The sequence below is a fragment of the Bemisia tabaci genome, chromosome 7 (genome assembly GCF_918797505.1).
Source record: "Bemisia tabaci chromosome 7, PGI_BMITA_v3".
Taxonomy (NCBI): domain Eukaryota; kingdom Metazoa; phylum Arthropoda; class Insecta; order Hemiptera; family Aleyrodidae; genus Bemisia; species Bemisia tabaci.
Window position 1 is genome coordinate 17,528,736 of NC_092799.1, and position 20,526 is coordinate 17,549,261.

A 20,526-nucleotide genomic window follows, 5' to 3' on the forward strand; every position below is an offset into this window, starting at 1 on the left:
GATGATGATGATGATGATGATGATGATGATGATGATGATGATGATGATGATGATGATGATGATGATGATGATGATGATGATGATGATGATGATGATGATGATGATGATGATGATGATGATGATGATGATGATGATGATGATGATGATGATGATGATGATGATGATGATGATGATGATGATGATGATGATGATGATGATGATGATGATGATGATGATGATGATGATGATGATGATGATGATGATGATGATGATGATGATGATGATGATGATGATGATGATGATGATGATGATGATGATGATGATGATGATGATGATGATGATGATGATGATGATGATGATGATGATGATGATGATGATGATGATGATGATGATGATGATGATGATGATGATGATGATGATGATGATGATGATGATGATGATGATGATGATGATGATGATGATGATGATGATGATGATGATGATGATGATGATGATGATGATGATGATGATGATGATGATGATGATGATGATGATGATGATGATGATGATGATGATGATGATGATGATGATGATGATGATGATGATGATGATGATGATGATGATGATGATGATGATGATGATGATGATGATGATGATGATGATGATGATGATGATGATGATGATGATGATGATGATGATGATGATGATGATGATGATGATGATGATGATGATGATGATGATGATGATGATGATGATGATGATGATGATGATGATGATGATGATGATGATGATGATGATGATGATGATTAATGATGTAAAATTTTTGGTACAACTTTTTCGACTCCTGTGTGCCCGCTTTTGCCTATCTTCTGCATTGAAGGCGAAACAGCGTCGTATACCTCGTACATTACACCGATGCCATAGCTCATTTGGACCGATTTAACGGGAACGTACGAAGTTGAATTTCGAAAAAAAATCTGAGTTAGGAGTAGTTTTGAATTCTTCTAATCGTAAATTTGCTCCGGTTAGAAATTAGACCTACTTATGCTGAGAGGAACTATGTTGCAAGCAAACTCTATGCACAATTGCACACTCTACACCATCATTTTCCTCACGAAAGAACGAAACGAAATTTCAATGATGTAAAACCCTCGAAAACTGTATTTTTACGAGAAGAATCTTGGCTATTTTTGACTGAAAAAATTACAGCTTGTTGGAGTTTTTTAGCCAACGTGCGTTAAAATTACTCTAAAAAACTGTCTAACGACCCGCGCGTCCACCGCAATCAGTTTGTGAATATATTACTGATTTTTTTCTCTCATCTGATGGAAAACTCAAATTTTTGGACAAAAATGCACAGGTTCATTTTTTTGAAAAATTAACTGTTTGCGCCAACCCTGGCAACCTTCGTAAAAAAAACTACGTTTTTTCGTCCGGGAAATGATAGTTCCTCTCAGCTAAAATAATAGTCCAATTTGAAGCCGAAAAAATAAAGTTTGAACGTAAAAACAGTCCTCAAACTTGACATTGAGCCTCGTAGCTGAGTGCATGCGTTTCTATGCGAAACTCGGTCCGAGTGGCTCAAAAGCGGCCAATTATCTCAAGGTATCATGTACACGCCTGTTCATCTACTATGAATATTGCATGTTATCGCATTGCTTGAAAACTAATGATCGCGGGGGTCGGACCTCTGGCACTGCGCATGTGGACAGCGAGGTAAAAAACCTGGACATAAAAACAAGACTCAATATCCATGTCGCTACCACGGGCGGTTGCACGGCTGCAACCTCAACCTTTTTTCTACCCACCGCGGGATACGTAAGTGCGTGAGTGGTAGAAGTACATCCGCTCAGCCGGGCGCACCACACGGTAGGGCGAATCAATTGGTGGAGTTGGACATCAAGTGGAAAATTTAAAACTAAAATACATGTGTTTAAATGGAAATTGCCGCCAGATGACGTCATAAGGCGGCACATTTTCTCATTTTTAAATAAATTTCTCTCCAATTTCCCATGTCAGAAAAAAATTATGAAAATTACTGCGAATTCAGCTCATTAAGCATTCTCAGATGAAACGATAAAATTTTTCTGAGCAAATTCTCCGCGCCTTGTCCTCCAAGCCCCTCAACTTGACATAATCTTAACAGTGGCGTGGCGTGAGTTGCGATATATCGATTGCTATGCCATTTAAACCTATGGTAAAGAATCAATTATTAAGGTGTTCGCTGCGAACACCCTGTTTATCGATCCTTTTCCATAGGTTTAAATGGCGTAACAATCGATAAATCGCAAAGCACGCCACGCCACTGAATCTTAACCTAAAATATATAATTATACTTTTATAACTCTCTGTTTTAACTTTGATATCATTTCTCTTTTTGTTTTTTGCTCTTTCTTTCTATTAGATTGTACCACTTAGGCCTTCGTGCCAATATCTGTCAATATTGGTTTCAACTTGTACGCTCTTTAATAGAATATTATGTCCCAAAAAAAAACCCTCAACTGCGGCAAATTAACATAAAAATTCACAGTCTCAGTAAAAACTCGCATGTCCGATCGCGACGGATGACTCTTTCTCCTGTGCGCCGCGGGCGAGGAGAAGGGACGCGCTCGAGTGACATGGTCAAATTAGAACCAGAGTCAGAAGAGCGTAGAATCCCCACAGGACACAGGTACCATCCACCGACGACTCCTCTGCATATCCCCTTTGCCCCCGGGTCCCGCTTAATAACTTTCGACTTCCTATTTCCCAAGTTCCGCAATGTATACTACCCACTTCCTCATCCGTTCGCCGCCGCCGCGCTATTAACGCCGCCTTTGCCTCCGACCCTCCCTTTGTCCGAGTCATTACGATTTTTTATTTTTGATTATGAATGAAATCCTCATTGTTTCACCGGTGATTCACGACACCCTTCCTTGACACGTCACCGCGCGTCGATCCCTTCGCCACCCTGGGTCCGATTTCGTAGGGGATTCATCGAAGGGGAGATGGGTTTTTTCGGGGAGGGGTTCATAATTTCCGACATGTAATCACTTCTCTTTGATTTGAATTGTTGAACTGTGGGATGTGGTGCCATTACTCGAGCATACCGACGATGAAACTGAAAAAAAAGGTATCTCGATTTGCTTCCTGTGATAACTTCATTTCTGAATGAAAAACTATTGAGCGTCATGTCTTGAAAACTTCCCGGCCGGTTTTTTTTGTTGAGGAGGAAAATGTTTTTTTGGGAATGGGTTCATCATTTCCGACCAGTAATCATTTCTCTTTGATTTGAATTGTTTTCACTGTAGGATACAGTACCATTACTCGAGCGTACCGACGGTAAAACTAAAAAAGTGCGTACCTCGATTTGCCATGTTCCATGTTTCTTGTCATAACTTAGTTTCTGATTAAAAAACTACTGATCGACATTTCTTGAAAACTTTCCGGTTTTTTTTCCGTCTGCGCGTGAAGATTATTGTGTGAAAATTTCAAGCTATATTGTTGGGTTCATTTGAAATTTTGTTTAAGAAAATAAGTTTCCTAAAAGTGAACGAGGGAGGCCATCGAAAAATAATATGCAGCACTGAGCTATACACTGAGAAAAAACTATGGTTTATAAACCTATTAGAGGTAAATATGGAACACCTATAATAGTCGTAAATAAACTAATGATTCTCGGTCGGTGAACCATACTAAGGTCTCTGTACCTAATTAAGGTACAGAGACCATAACTAAGGTATATGTGCTATTATTATATGTAGAGGTACTACTATTAGTGGTGTTCCATATTTACCACTAATAGGTTTATAAGCCATAGTTTTTTCTCAGTGTACTACACTGAGTGCGTACAAAAAAAAATTGATTTTTAAACCAAAGATATGGCATCATATCACTGTACAAAACCGGCGAATTAATTATTCATGATACGCATTCTTTTCCGTCCGTTAGCCTGCCGCTCCGAAATTTGGGTCTGGGCGGCCTTATTTAACACTTTTGACCCGAGAGATGCATCGGTTCTTGAAGGCGGTCGTTACACTACTTTTCCGAGGAACTTTAATTTCTTCACTGATTTTTACTTGCCTCTTTTCCGCTAATTACACTATGATCCAGTCCTTCTGCATCTCTAAAAATTTTAGGATTATCAGATGCGCATACTGCGTATCGATTGCTGAAATTGAAAAATAGTGTACTTTCTTCGGAAAATACGCTAAAAATGCGTTTCTCCGCGCGTTACAAATCTACACTGCGGCGCTGAGAAAGAACGGCGTATGAGCCTTCAGACGTTGCCAAGTTTCGTTCGATAAAATTCTGAATTTACCAGGAGGACCACTGATTGGTTTACAAGCCCTAGATTTTTCTCCGTGTACAACGGTATTATAAATTCAAGATTCTGAAACAGTACGATGGAGATACGTACTATTGGGTACTTTTCGGCTGACTCAGAGACTTTAACGCAGAGCAGTATAAAAAGTGAATGAGGCAAAACACGTGCTACAACTATTTTGACTTCCAAGAAGGTAAAATTGCATATCCACGAAATGAAGGAGAACGTGAACTCTTTCCGGCTGACTCAGAGACTTTAACGCGGGGTAGAAAAGTTATATAGGGCGAAACACGTGATATACAACTATTTCAACTTCCAGGAAGATAAAACAGCATACCCACAAAATGAAGGAGAACATGGTGTTCCATACTATCCCAACTATTCGGTTCGTCAAACCCAACTTTCCCTCCCTCGAAGAGAAACCAAATGGTAATGCCGAGGAAAATCAACCACAACATTAAACTAGAGTCTGAGGAACTCAAGATACAATTATTATTAACTTAGAAATCTAAGCTTCCACGGGACAGGGGGGAATTATAAGTAACAAATAACTGTATTATTTAGGAACTTTCTTTTAAAATGTAAACAAGGCCTTCGGGTGATATTCTGTTAAATATCATTCCACCCTGTAAATAAACATAATAAAATAATTGATTTTCGTTTAAAAAAAAAACCCAACTTTCAGTTTGTGTAACCGAACATGTGAGGTTAAAAATGAAAGAAGTTCACTTGAACCAAACGTCCGCTTACAGGAAGTACTAATTTTTTTAGAAAACAGCTTAAATGTTGAATTATTTAACATAATTACCGCAAAAGCGTTGAAATTTATGAAATTAAGGCAACCGTGTTTAATTTTGAAAAAACTACTGCGAACGCGCCATTTTGTGCTAAAAATTACCGCGAACGCGCAATGTGGTGGTGAGTAGGCTGAATACCTGATTCCTCAAAATTGCGTAGGCCGAGGAACTTTCTGTATACACCTGGCCTGCCGCGAAAATTAAGGACGAAATAGCAATTCAGATGCCCTGAATACCTCCTTTCTTTTAATTTTGTTTCCTCTGAATTTTCAGTCAAAAAAGATCGCTGAAACAGTACGAGTGGAAAAAATGTCAAATTTCAGCTCCTTTTCCGCGCACGAATCACACCGGAGTTACCCATCGATGCCCAAGGTGCAAATCTACGTATTTCCATTTCCAACGTTGTAGACTCCCTGTCAAACTGTATTTTTTCTTTGGAAAACTACACGTTATTTAAATTTAAACGTAATTTCTTTAAAAATTTCTTGATTTTCTTCTTTGTTAGCAGCATATTCTGCAAAAATTTCAAGCTGTAGAATTGGTTTTTTTTTCTTTGAAAAAAAAAACCAGCGGATTTATTAAAATTGAAAAATGCGCAATGTTGCAGTGCTGAGGAAGAACGCCGGCCGTGTGAGCCTTCAGAGGCTGCCAAATTTTCTTTGATACAATACAAATTTTCAAGGCAATCTGTGAACATTTTTCTTCCAACTTTTCGGAGGTTTTTACTTGCGGTAAGCTCTAAATTTTTAGAAAATTTCAAGAGAAAATATTCATAACTCTTCTTAAAAATAAATCATTTACTAGAGGAAATTTGACGACTCTCGAATGTTCATACGTCGTTTTTCCTTCGCACGGCAGAATGGAGGTACGTGGTTTCCGATTTTGGCCATCACTGTCCTATATTCATAATGATGGTAAAAAATTTAAAAAAAAAAAAAAAACAAGTCGTTAAAACGTCATGGATATTGAAGACACTAACATTCTCGTTAATCTTGTAGGTACCCTTGTCTATCTACATCCTTGTCGGTTTTCTTGTGCTTGAATGAGGTTTAAGATTCAGCAAATTTGCAAACTTTCAACTTTCAAGCTTAATGGCGAACAGAGCTGACTCAGCATGGTTTCAGCTGCACGTTAAATGCCGAGGGCTCTCCAACAGAGAGATCTATCTCCCACTGCAAAGAGCTTAACTCAACTTGCGACTTTGCGAATTTCTCATGGTAAAAATAAAGTAAGCAGAGACATTTTTAGGGCGTTGCAATTGAAATGATAAACACAAATTTGGAGTTTATGCAATAAAAACTTTTATAACTCATTCATTTTGCAGCGATCAGAGTTTCCCATCACTTAACGAGACCTTTGGTTTACCAATCTGAAATTTCCATCGGGTATTAAGACCGGCCAACTATGCCTCTTAATATTGGACACTCAGAAGTCTAGGTATATATTCTGCATACTGTAGTTGATAAAAAAAAGAGAGAAAAAATAGGCGTAATGTGTTATTTTTTTGACTTGGTTAGACCAAGCAGTTCATTAACAGTTGTATCTTTTTCGCGCTGAAAAAACTAGACATACCTGTATTGCCAAATGAGAACAATCCGAAAAAGGCTCAATCCAAATATCCGGACCGGTAAGTCCAAAATCACTGAACTATTCACAATATCAACACGCTCAATCAGAAATTTATGTCACTTCAGGTTTGTGTATTTATAAACGGGGATTAAATTAAAAGATGAGAATCTGAGATTGATTAAAACGACCATACGAAAATGCTGATTTAAAACTGTGCCGGGCCTGTCCGGGCGTGTTTATGCAGTTTAAAAACTAAAAAAAAAAACCAGTGCGAACTAAGCTGGAAGCACAAATCGCGAAGCTATTGTCCGGGAAAACCGCGAAAGCTGAAGAGGACGCGAAGCGCGAAAACCGGTGCCGCGCTATGCGGCGACTAAGAACGCTCGACACTTCCCTGCAAGCGTCTTGCTTTGACTAAAAACAACCTGTTTGATTTTTTCCCAGTCCAGCCCACACCCGCTGCGCCGCGGTCCCTCCCCTGCCGCCCCCCCCCCCCCCCCGGTGGCGTGGCCCCCCAGGCGTACCATCAGCTTACTCAAGCGCGGAGTTTTAGCCGTGTTTGTCGGGATTCTCAACCTCCCGGTCGAACCTTCAATTAAAAGGCTCCTCTCCAGGTACAAATTGGAGGCTTCGTCGATGTGGTTTTGACCGTTGCCTTTTCGATATCGACTACCTGGACGGTGACCGGAGTGTTCGGGATACTTCATTCATCAGATCTTGAGAATTTTGGAGAATTTTGTGCGGACAAAGTCGAGATGGTGAAGAATTGCATTGGGAAAAAAACACATTGGATCTAGAGTCCAGACGCTTGAAAAACTGACAAGAAGAGGGACTCTTGATTCAATCAGATTTAAGCTTCGATCAAGAACCAAGCCTCTTAATTTAAGCGGATTTCCTTTTGATTCAAGCAAAAATCCGATTGAATCAAGAGTATATTTTCTTGTCAATGTTTTCAATAGTCTGGACTCTAGATCCAATGTGTTTTTTTTTCCCCCCAGTGAGAAGCTTGGAGGACAAGGCACATAATAGCAGTTTTTGAAAAAATTAAGATAGTATAATTTCAAGTAAAACTAGTCTTAATGCATATTCTGTGAAAAATTCGCTCCCAAATTACAATTTTTAAGCGCCAAGAAGTCAGCTTGAACTTTTTTCCGCCATAAGGATCCACGTGATGTCGAGACTTCAAACACGTATTTATCGAAATACCAAAATCTGCACTTTTGCGCCTTGTCCTCCAAGCCCCTCAATTGGAGCTAGTTAGAGAACTCCAGCTTCAATTTCGCCTTCAATTTTGCTGAGTACAAACCTACCAACGATGTTAGAGTAGGTATTGTCATGTCCATCGCCTTCAAAATTTCGTGGACAACGCACATACTGGATGTGCGAATAGTAAACCGGCAGACATCCCTCGTTTTAGATTCGCCTTCAATTTAGCCGCCTAGGCAACAAACCTACCGCGAATACCTACCTAATATCGATGGAACCTATCAACGTTCCAGTATCGTCTATCAGAAGTTCACGTCCAATTTCGCCGCATGGACAATCCACACACAGGAAAGTGCGAATAGTTGTCTATTTGAGAAACGCACAGTTATCTTGCCCGCGCAAACGCGGTGTTTATAAATCTCCGTTCCTGTTTTATTTGTTCAAAAACGAGAAGAAATCGACAATAATCCTTGTAGATTTCTCAGAACTTTCTTCGCACAGAGAAGAAAAATCACGTGAGTTTTTAAGAATTGACTTGCAGTATAGTTCTCCATTTAAAATCAAGCATGACAATACTGCTGTGCTTGGGAAAAACGCCGTATGAGCCCTCAAAAGTTGCCAAATTTCCTTCGATAAAAAACAAATTTACTGGGGAAATCGTGAATACTTTTTTCAACATTTTCAGACGATTTTGTACGCAATGGGATCTAAAATATTTGAAAATTTCAAGGAGAAAAGTGCATAAATGGTGTCAAAAATATGTTTTATCGATGAAAATTTGGAAACTCTAGAATGTTCATACGGCGTTCTTCCTTAGCACGGCAGAATAAGTTTCCAATGTCGCAAACCGAGATACGTGGTTTGGTAGTTTCACCATCAATGAATCGTCCCCCTTAGATTCGCCTTCAATTCCGCCGCGTAGGCAACAAACCTACCACGAAGCACGATTAGTTACCTACATTAGAAGTCAGGACCGGATTTACTTACTTGCCGCCCATGGGCCGCCTTTATTTTGCCGCCCCCTTCTCATTCGTTTTGAAACATCAATAAAAACCATCAAGTGAACGTGCCAGAGGGGGAGGGGTGTATAAGACGCGTTTACATACTCGTGTTGGATACATTTTTTGCGAAAGCCCTGTCAACACTAATAGCAAAATTTCACGGAGCTTTGCGCGAAAGTTAAGTTCCGTAAACCTATCTTTATGTGGACAAGGTCCTCCATTTATAAGAAATGAACCAAAATATTATGAAAGAATAAACATAAATGTGGTTCAATAATTTTAACCTCCACTGCCGCGCCGCGCTGCTGATCGCACTGTGATTGGCGCAATGCGTGAAGTATTCCTGCGGTCTTGTAGGCGCTGTACGTTTCACGCCAACCGCTCCTGACCGCACTGTGTTTGGCGCAATGGGTGAAGTATTCATGCAGTCTTGTAGGCGCTAATATGTGTTACATGCCGATCGCCGCGCAGGGGCTTGTCTTTTTCATCTCAAGTCCTCGTCATCATTCCCCTCTGCGTTGAGCTCCAGGCCTAATTGCGTATTTAGTTCCTCTCTTCACTCTACTAATTAAAGATGCTACTTCTTGCATCACCGAAAAACGACAAAATTAGAAATTACTATACTCTCAGGAAAGAGAGATTTTGTGCACTTTTCTCATTGATAATTGTATTTCTGAATCCGATTTTTTTATACCTACATTTAAAAAAATTGCAAAATTTGCCACCCCCTAAAGCCGCCATGGGCCGCGGCCCATGTGGCCACCCCCTTAATCCGGCCCTGTTAGAAGTCGGCCTTCAATTTCTCTGCATGGCCAACACACGTACCGGAAAATGCGAATAGTTCTCTACTTGAGGAACACGTCGTTATCTTTCTCCACCGACTTTCATGATACAGCCAGAGCACTTTACATAAACCTGACGGCAGAAAGCGTCTACTTTAGATTCGCCTTCAATTTCGTCGTATAGGCAACAAATCTGCCGCGGAGTGCGAATAGTTACCTATCCGAAAAACGCATATTTTTATCGCTCCATGTGCTTTGACTGAACCTATCGCCGATGTTAGAGTGCGTTTAGTCCAAATGCGTAACAGAACGCTAAGGATCGCGAATAACGAAGGCGTTCCAAGTCGTAGTCAGCTATGTAAAATGCGGAAATGGCTCCGAAAGTTAACTCGTAATCGGCTATCCTATTTTTTCAATAGGCCAAAACATCGATCCTGAAGATTTCGTCACACGGGGTTTGGGCCAGAAGGTATTAAATAGAGATAGGTGTAAGGTAAATATTTTAATGTAATTCGACAAAGAAATCTAGAATTAATGCTTCTCCTGATCTTCACGTCTATAGCAGTGTTGAATAACGGTACAGTAAATGTATTAGTTAAATATAAATTATCACCATAAGCACACCTTACCATTTTGAATTCTAATTTGACTTGGTTGAGGGGATAAAATTTTGCAAAACATTATTTGGACCGCGTTAAGCAGAAAAGAACCAAGCTGAATCAGGTATTGCCGACTTTTATTGGGCAATTTCCGTTTTTACATAAAAACGGTTGTGCGGATTTTTGTGCAAGTTTCAGTGAGTTGTCTGCACACTACAAAGTAATTTCTTAAAGTTTTCAAAGGAATCCCACAAACGTTCTCTTGTAAAAAATTAAATTGTCCGATTAAATTTGGCAATACCTGATGTGGCTTGGCTCCTTTCTGCTAAACACGGTCAATTTTGAAAAATTGAAATATTACCACGTGAAAAGCAGGAATGAATATGTGACCTGACAGTAAGAGGTCTTGAATATAAGTCATCTTTCTAGGAAAAACATACCTTTTCTTTGTAGACACTGCTTCTCATCAACATTCAACAAGGTAGCACAGCTCAGATCTCATACCTAATATCTACTCTAAGACGTCTTGAACATAAGTCACCTTTCTAGGAAAACATACCTTTTCTTAGTGGACACTGCTTTTCATCGACATTCAACAAGGTAGCACAGCTCAGATCTCGTACCTAATATCTACTCTAAAAGTCTTCTATACTTGCAGGTAACCTAGCTCTACTCTTCTAATGGTGCCTCTATGTATTTTATATCAATTTGAGGAAAGAAGAGAAGGCTACTGTGCAAGTCGACAGTGTAAATCAGCAATCACATAACTTGGTTTGCGACGTTGCAGACTTCCTGTCATACTTATTGATTTTTTAAACGGAAAACTAGGTACTTAACCGCAATTCTTTAAGACTTCCGTGATTTTTCTTCTCAGTGCAAAAAAAAATTCTACAAAAACTTCAAGGAAAAATGTCAATTTGTTCTCCTTCAGAAAAATAACATAGAGGTGGAGATTTTCAGACACCGCAAACGAGATATGTGATTGCAGACTTACGCCGTTGAAGTGTAATGAAATTTTAGGAGTGAGGTAGGCTCATTTTAGCATTACAAAATGCTAGAGAAGGTGAGTGTGTGGATATACAGGAAAACTGTAATCTGAATTTGTGATTGCATTTCAAATATTCCTAATGACTAACCCTGCGCTTTGATTCCAAACCCCATCAACAGTAACGAGCAATTAGTGTCGGAGGCTAAGAATCCAACCTACGACCTCTCTGACATAGGTCAAGGGTCAAGCACTACAACCGCTGCACTACCAAAAATCACAGGGAAGCGTCTTCATAGTATTGCACAAATAAAAATATTCATTCTAACCCCCAGTTAAAAATGAAAGGGAATGAACAAAATAACTGTACAGAGATAAAACTTAAAAAATTTAATTTGATTCGTCTTTGATGAGTAAAATGCAATGACATCAAATCAAAAAGATTAAATTACTGGCAAAATGGCAAGCTTATCATACGCAAACATCAACTTCAGAAGCCAACATAAGAAACGCACAAACACAATGGTAAGCTGAAACAAAGTTGTACAAATCGAAATTGATACAACTTAAAGAAATCTAAATGACTGACTAAAACTAGCTCTCTTGAGCAAAATTAAATAAATGCTACTAAGATTACTTAAAATAATTTTCTAACTAGCAAATACTGCAATGATCAAGGTACTTTTCTCACCTTCTTAGAGAGAATCGATAACCAAATTGCGAAAGCACGTATCTCCGTCTGCGACATTGCAGACTTCCTGTCATACTTCATTTTTTCTTTGAAAAACGAGTCAACATGATTCCTTGAAAACTTCCATGATTTATCCTCTTGATTAGCAAAATATTCTGCAGAAATCTCAAGCAAAGAAGAGGGCTTGTTGCTCTCAAAAAAAAAATAAAATAAGAGCTGCAACTTTGAAACACTGCAATGGAGACACGTGACCGCGCACCTTGGCTATCGAAATATTAATATATACAATTGAAAAACAACAAAATAAAACCACACAAAACAAACGAGAGAAGAGGAGCAATTAATTAAAACAAAATAACAAAATAAATCACAGAAACTTTATAAGTCATGAAGTCTTTAAATAGAGAGAAGAGACGGAGAGTTCAGAATTCCAAATTCTATCCGTAGGTGAAAGAAATGCTGCTCAGTCTTGACAGGTGACTGTTAAGTTTCGACGTTTCAAATAACTGCAACTATTCACATCATTGGAATACAAAGCAGCATCTATAAACAGAGGAGTAAAAATAGCAATTTAACTAACCTGGTAAACATGGAAGCAAGAAACTCTACTTACACATAAAAAAAAATTAGATTCATTTATAATGGACCACTAGACAAGGTACGAATTTAAGCAATCTGATACATGATTCTTAACCAGAATTTCACGTAGAACACGATTCACACAACGAAAATTACTGAAACCAACTCCTAAGGAAGATATTAACGTTTTTATTTCACACTGGTTACGAGGAATTTGAACTGCCCGCTCACAAGAAACTCAAAGCTCTACGTGAGTCAAATCGCGCACTACAATGGTTTCAGCAAGCTTCTCAATCGAGCAATGTTCATTTCCCACCATGTGTTGTTCAAACTATTAGCAATTTGCTATAGCTGAGCCGAAGCGTCAATATTGAGGTTGCCAGATTTTTATAACACAGAGACTGTCATGATTAACGTTTAGCGCGCGATGTGAATCACGTAGAACATTGAGTTTTCATGAGCGAGTGGTTTGAATTCACGCATCAAGAAACATTAAATATCTTCGTAAGGAGTTAATTTCGGTAATTTTTGTTGTGCGCATCGTGTTCTACGTGAAATTTTATTTGCGAAACATGTATCAGAATGCTGAAATTCGTACCTTGTCTAGTGGTCCATTATTGATGAATTAATTTTTGTGAGATTAATTGTAACATTCATAAAAAAAATGACACAGTCTCGTATATTCTTCATTTGTCGTAACTGCATCTGGAGTTTCACCATCTGGATCTAGATTCCTATTATTGTTTCAGCCATTAACAATTTGGAAGTAACTCTACCTTCTTAGGCACCTAAAACCTGATTATTGATAATGATAGACAAAGTGAGGGACAAAATAGACATTAGGAAAATAGAGCAACGCTGTGGGTAGAAACTTAGAGTTGCAATAGGCAAAGGATATCTATAGGACAGTAATGGACCGACTGACTGCAAACCACGAGAGACCCTACAATTAGTCCCTTTTTGTCTATAAAACCACCTGTTTCAACCAATAGGATTGCTCCATTTTCCCTTCGTCTTTTTCATTTGTCGCTTTGTCTATCAATATCAATAATCAGCCTGCTGACTAATGTTTCATCTACTTACATCTCTTGCAATCATATCTTACAATCTTCTTGCTTTTGCATAGTACGGACACTTTTCATTTTTCGCCCAATGTGAATTTTGGTTGTCAACTTAAAACTTAAGACACTACATTTTAAGTTTTAAGTTGACAACCGAAATTCACATCGGGCAAAAAAGGAAAAGTCTGAGTACTATGCTGATACAACTCGATAAAGGAGGAAAAAAGAAACACAACTTCTTGCTTTTTACATGTACTAATTTTAATTGTTTTCTTTTCGACGATGATGTCGTTTTATGCTCAACCTATTAGCTGTATCAGTTGCATTGTTGTTTCCTAGTCAAAATCTTTCTTATAAATTTTGAATGATCTTTTGAGGAAATGAATAAAATAAAAAAAATAAAACTTTCATCTCCGAGACACATTTTTGCATTATTTTACTAAAGTTTCTCCACAAAAATTAAAAAGGTACAAATCCCCCTTATGTCAACTCTTCTCTTGCATCACATTTACAGCAAAGTTTTAAAAGTAGAAAATTACCAACTTCAAACATCATTTTACTCACCTTCTTCGTTGGTCGAGTTTGAATCTGGTGTCGTAGGTTTTATCAACCGAACTGGAGATCCGTCCCAAACTTCTTTGGAACCCTGAAATAAAAAGGGATAAATTAGTTAGTTGTAGTTCATTATTTTTATGTGATGTGAGGTCAAATAATTGTTAAAAAATGTCAGAAGTTCACAACTTTGACTGAATGCATGGAAACAAGAATTTCCACTCCCTATCAAGCACATATAGTCATTTTCAGAAATTAAGATGCACTCAATTATTCTCTCACAAAAGTATACCAATGAAAATTTTTTGCTTAGTTAAAAGCACAAAGTAAAAATTGCGAGCTCATTACAATACATTCTTGTACAGATGTTCGCACTAGAAATATTAATTTTTAAATCTGAAAAAAGACCGTATGTTTAATAACTTCCTAATTTTACAAGATTACATAATGAGGTAAAAACTATCAACATTTTGTTAAAAAAAAAAAAGCGCTTAATTTATTTCTCTATCATCATGGGAACAAAGCACAGAGAAATCAAGGATCACTATGAGTGACAATAGTCGAAGTTAGAGTTATGTGGAAAAAAAGATGGTTACTAACTGTACCAAGACCAACTGGTGAAATTATACTATAGAGCATCATACGTACTGACACATTTTTTAAGACTTAGTTTCTGATAATAGAACCAAGATTGAGAAAAAAATGAAAATTTCTCACTAAAATAGTCTCTGTTGCATGGTCATAACTAACCTAGAGAAAATAAATTTCTGAGTAAAAATGATTCTAATCTTTACCTCAAAATATTTATGCCACAGCACACACCCAGAGATGCACAGCATCGTCGCAAAAAACATGAAAATGAACCATACAATAATATTGACAGTTTTTGTGTGGCCGAAAAGTTCTTTTCCATTTTTAACACACAACAGTGTTTCACAGAGCATTATGGCACCATAAACCCAGCACTGAGTTCCTAGCCGCTTACAGCTAGTATCCGTAATAAAGCTGTAATATTGTCTGAAAACAAAGATATACAACTAAAGTAAATGGCGGGAATAATAAGTAGAGTGATAAAAAAGGATATGATGATGATTATTTTTTTCTATTAGTAATTGTCAATTAGGTCAACAATCCTCTGTCGAATCTTCTTTCAGTCATTCATTGATGTATGACCGCAGTAAAATTCTACAAAGGGTGTCCCAAAATGACCCTGTCTGGCGCTCTAATTCATAAACTAACAAACTTATTAAGCAAATCTTGGTCTCATTTGTAAAAAAAAAAAAACTCTAAAAAAAATTGATTGAGACCTTGATCAGCCGAGTTGAACAAAAATTGGGCACTTAAGGATCCAGGGTGCTGACTTCTTACAGGGCCAGAAGTAAACAATCTTGTGTCAGGTAAATCATTGCTAATAGTCAACAAATATAACGTTCAATTCTGCGTTCATCACTAACGTTCAGAGCTGTTCGCCAAATAATTCTTTGCAGTAAATTTGGAAATTGAAATGAATATTCTCTGTAATCTCAGAATTGTCCGAAAAATGAAAATTTTCTCAAGAATCAACTTTCCCAGAATTAGATGTTGCGGTAAAATTTGATACTCTGAAATATCCTTAATGTTTTTGAAATGTCCAAGTAGACATTGGATCAAAGTGAGAGTGAAAAGACAAAGAAAAATAAAGAACCAGTGCAAATGCAAAAAAAAATGAAGGGGAGGCAGAGAAAGAAAAGTTGTAAAATGCACTAAGAAACAGAGGGAAAAATTAAAAGCTAAAGCTCAAAGCACGGTCTTACCCTTTAATGAGAGGCCACAAAGTAGCGTACATGCATTTTTGTGCTCCGGGTCCCAACAGGCTGCAGTTTCTCGTCCAAAATGCTTTAGTCGTCCATGCTAAAGGTTATAGAAACGAGAGGGAAGAGAAGGCTGGCCGAAAATATTAAGGGTAAGGGTATAGGGCACTAAAACTATACAGAACCAAGGTAACACTACATAGCAAAGCACAAAGTCTTAAGTAGAAGCGTTGCAAAATCAACAACAAAAAACAACACAAAGCTGGGTGCCTGTTGAAACGATAACAGCGAAATGAAAAGTGCGCACTTTTTATGTTTTCATCAGACCGAATTTTGGGCACCATTGCTAGGGTTCTCAGTAACTCGCTCATGCTTTTTGCTACGGTGCAATAACCTTCGGAGTAGGTAGTTATTCGACAGATTCACTAAGTTGATGGAAAAAATGGTTACAGTAAAAAAAAATCTGCCTGGCTTCAAAATTTAAAACAACAACTCATAGCCAATGGAGAAATCATATGCAAAATAAAAAAAGACGAAGTAATCAAATTGACAAAAAATTGACTAACCTGGCAGATGGAGCCACCATTATTCCAAGAAAACCAAGCCTGGCGATGACAAGAGGATGATTTGGAGGCATTTCGAAGATATGTTTCAAAAAGAACGTGTTCAATTCGGAGAGCTGCCAGAAAATAACCATCTGACTAAGAGCAAAAAATCTCATGTATGAGCAGGTTGGGTCGAGCCATCGAACATGGGTCCAACTTTCAGGCGTGAACTGAAGCATGACTCTTTTCAATTTTCCTCTTGTCGAGTGAATGTCTTTGATGCTCACCCATTTGTATTCTCGCATCTCTAAACACTTGCAGATCTTCATTCCAACCCAAATTCCCAAGCCATTGCACACCAAGACATCTAGGATTAGAGCATCCCACCAACATTCTTTAAAGTTTGGTAGCAGATGAGTAAACTGAATCTGAAAGCAGAAGTAAAAGAGTGAATAGATAAATTGAAGATCAGATCATGAGTACTGCAAAAAAGTACTGCGGAGTGCTTTCAGAAGTTAAAATACCGCTGGAATAAGTGCATTGTGTCTGGTAGAGAGTACTTCGAGGGAGATTAAAGTTTCAAAGCCCCAGGTTAGCTAGTTTCCTTTAAAAGTAAAAAAGCTTGATACTTTCTAGACAGACCTTGTATTAGGTGTATTTTTTAAAAGAAATTTTCCCTACTGATTGTGAGTAACAAATTTCACTTTTGACCCAGATTGAACATCATTAATCTTTAATGTTTCCTTTCTTAAATTTTAGTAACACAAATGGTTCACATATTGGTAGCTTAATTATACCTCTGTTATTTCCCACATGATGCTCATGGCCCATAGAATCCCGTAATGTCGAATTAGGACAGCTTTGAAGGCCCAACCGCAAAAGTGACCAGCAGCAAAGACATCAAGATGGGCCCAGATTTTTTCGAAAGTGATATCTGAGCAGTTGACACCATATTGCTGAAAAAATAAAAGATAACAAACAAAATGAAAAATCAGTAATGAGGGGTTTATTCTAGAAAATGTTTGGAAATGTAAGGTTACCTACTTAAATGGATTCTTTGAAAGGTTCGAATAGAGTACTTCATACAAATTTTTCCAGTTCTGCCCTAGGAAAAGTGTTTTCAGAATTTCTGGCAAAGTTTTTAATTGGGCTTTTTCACATACTTTTTCAAGATTTTACTAAATTAACAGCGATACAAAAGTATCAATGGAAAGATTTCATAGTAGGAAAAGTTGTTTGCTCCCGAATTTCAGTCAGAATTTTTCACAGTGGATCTTGGCTTTGTGCTCCCCACACTCTTTCTAATTATTTCCACACACGATACTTTTAATCTTTTCTGTGTGGAGCTCAAGCTTTCAAGTAATTACCTCCCCCCCCCTTTTTTTTAACACCCTCTTTAAAAATAAAAATGACAAAAACTTCTGAATTTGTTTGAATTGGTTACAACAAGTGGTAGTTCTAGACTAAGGGGGAAAATAATGGACTTGCTATGTACAGGGTCTCTCGTAGGCTGCCGTTAGTAAGTCTATTACTTACCTCCTTTGTCCATTGCAACCACCCGCTTCTACCAATAGAATTGCTTTATTTTCAGTTTGCCTTCTTTGTCTATCAGTTTTAATATAGCCCGCTGACAAGGTTAATGGCTACCACTTATACTGTTGAAAGGCTAACTTCTAGAGCAAAATCAAAAATTACTTATGGTAGGAATACAATACTTACTCGATCCATATCTATGTGGAAATTTTTTAAATTTGGGTCCAACCATTGATGGATGCCTCGCACAGTCTTGAAATTTTGGAACAGTAAGAATAGAAGACACAGCAAATAGAGAACACTAATTCCAAACACCATCCTCCATACAGCTGGGTGAGGTCTTGTAAATGGTCCGTTAGGAAATGCTAAGACCGATATGATGAGGAAAAAGAACAGGACGCACCAACAGCCAGCCCAAATGTTATCGTCAACATTTTGTTCATCTCTGTGAAAAATAAACGAGAAAAATTATTTCAACGGATTTTGAGTTTTCAATGAAAAAGTAAGTATTTAATTCAATTAGAGGGCATCTTGTTTCAGGCAATTCTTTAAATTGGAGGCTCATCAGAGATCTCAGTGTCTCACTTGTTTAAATTATAAGTAAGTCATCCTTTTTTTTCTACAACTGTTTTATTACTATTCCAGAGGAAGGGAATGTGAATGAGTCGAATCAATCAAAATGTTGAAAGGTAAAAATACCAAATGATTTTTTCAGAAAATAAAATAATACATATGGTCAAAGTGCAAGGCCATGTATCTCCGTTTGCGAAGCTGCAGACTTCCTGTTGTTATTTATTTTTTCTTTAGAAAACTAGTTAACATAATTTCTTGAGGACTTCCTTGATTTATTTTTTCTGTTAGAGGAATATATTCAGTATAAATTTCAAGCTATGATGTTGGCATGTTTCTCAAGGAAATAATAACATAGGAGCGGAGAGTTTGAAACAGGACGTAGGATACACGCAGTTTCACACTATGCCCATCCATATAGCTAATGGTATATTTTTTTTTATTCATAATGGACAGACCATTGGCCAAGAGAAGAGAGTGCAAAAAGCCATCGGTTGAACATCTGATACCTGTGGATAGGTACATAGAGCTTGTTTCAGATAACTTGTCCTTTTTCATTGTATGCGCAGAATAGGGAATTCCCTATTCTGCATAAAAACAGAGCAAAGAAGAACATTCATCCAAAACGGGCTCCAACAGTACAAGCAGAAAGAACACAGGATACCATTCTTGGTTTGGTTAATTCAGTTGTTTGAACTAAAAACCTGATATGCCTCACACCAGTTAACCTTAAGTATTCTATATTTCGAACAGCAGTTGACTTTGACCATTGGATGCATTCAAGGTAACTTCATTGCAAGCTGAAATATTACCCAATCGGTGTTTTAAACTTCCTTTATCATTTTAAAAATAAGACTTTGTTAATGTATATGAAAAAAGGAGTAAAAGTAAGGATCTTATCAATTAATCTTATCCATTCATAACTGGCTGTTACGTGTAAGAGTAATATTTCAGTTACACAGCTCAAAGCTATGATCGCTACCTCCAATTGAAACTTCTGAACTTACCTCACAAATGATAAATATATTACAGCAGTAATTGAAGCAACCAAGAGAGTGATTGTATGAGGGGTGTAGAAAATATCCAGAGAAATATCATCGACTGGCCTCTCATTTATGGTGCTGAAAGCATCGGCAACTTGCTCCTTATCTTGATCCATGGTTTGGAGTGGTGACGCTCACGATTCCAGAAGCTTTAGGGCAGGGCAGAGGCACACAGAAAAACTGCTCTCTCGATGGTATATATTGATTATAAAGAAGTTTTACTACGGCAAAGAATAAAGAGAATTTGACTCATTGAAGGATGAGATGCTGTAAAACCCGCTTCTCTGGGTGAAATAATTGGAGGAATGACCATAATGAAATCACACAAGGCTTACAAATGGCACTTGATCAAGCACACGACAAAATAGACGGTAGAATGATCATTTTCCGAGGAAACACACGAACTAATTACTTAAATTGGTATGGTTGAAAATGCTGCTCGGGACAAAATAAAATAAACAACCTCGGAGAATGATAACACAAATCTGTAATCACATAAGGCGCGACGTTGCCGCAGCCGTTCAACCTTGAATAAAAAGAGCGTGAGCAACCAATCACAACGCGAAGCGTCATACCGTATTTCGTTTCAGAAACACAGCGCGAAATTCAAACTTCGTGAACTTGTACTACATATTATATCGATGGCGAAAGTGCAGAAGTGCGTAATTCGATTTTTGACAGTTTTGAGTTAGCTAGCTGCATAGACGTGTTGTTGAAGATGTCGTCTATCGGCAAGCAAGAGATCGAAAAAAATCGGGAAGGCACCTGAAACACTAGAACTTTTTTCTGGCTAGACTTCATGGATGCCAGGGGGAGCAGCTCCGAGTGTTGGGTTGCTTAGATGTCAGGTGGGCGACCCCTGGGGTTTGGGCTTCTTAGATGCCAGTGGGGGCAACCCTGAGGGTTGGATTGCTTAGATGTCAGGTGGGGGAGCCCCGAGGGTTGGATTGCTTGGATGT

At 38.0% G+C, this 20,526-nt stretch overlaps 2 protein-coding genes across 2 annotated transcripts in view; both read right to left on the reverse strand.

The window, feature by feature from the left end:
- ko (Stork-head domain-containing protein knockout) overlaps nucleotides 1–7,049 on the reverse strand; it is a 217,629-nt gene extending 210,580 nt beyond the window's left edge. Inside the window, exon 1 of the mRNA XM_019040261.2 lies at nucleotides 6,634–7,049. The gene's annotated coding sequence lies outside the window, so the exon portion shown is untranslated. The remainder of the gene's footprint in view (nucleotides 1–6,633) is intronic.
- A 4,529-nt stretch (nucleotides 7,050–11,578) lies between these two features.
- Nucleotides 11,579–20,070, reverse strand: LOC109029640 (phosphatidylserine synthase). The gene is made up of 7 exons (XM_072302986.1): nucleotides 19,532–20,070; nucleotides 18,141–18,399; nucleotides 17,219–17,377; nucleotides 16,443–16,849; nucleotides 14,881–15,103; nucleotides 14,099–14,180; nucleotides 11,579–12,437 (listed from the first exon to the last, which is right to left on the reverse strand). The coding sequence occupies exons 1-7, from the start codon at nucleotides 19,681–19,683 to the stop codon at nucleotides 12,358–12,360; spliced, it is 1,362 nt and encodes a 453-aa protein (XP_072159087.1). The 5' UTR covers nucleotides 19,684–20,070; the 3' UTR covers nucleotides 11,579–12,357.
- Nucleotides 20,071–20,526: the final 456 nt, after the last annotated feature.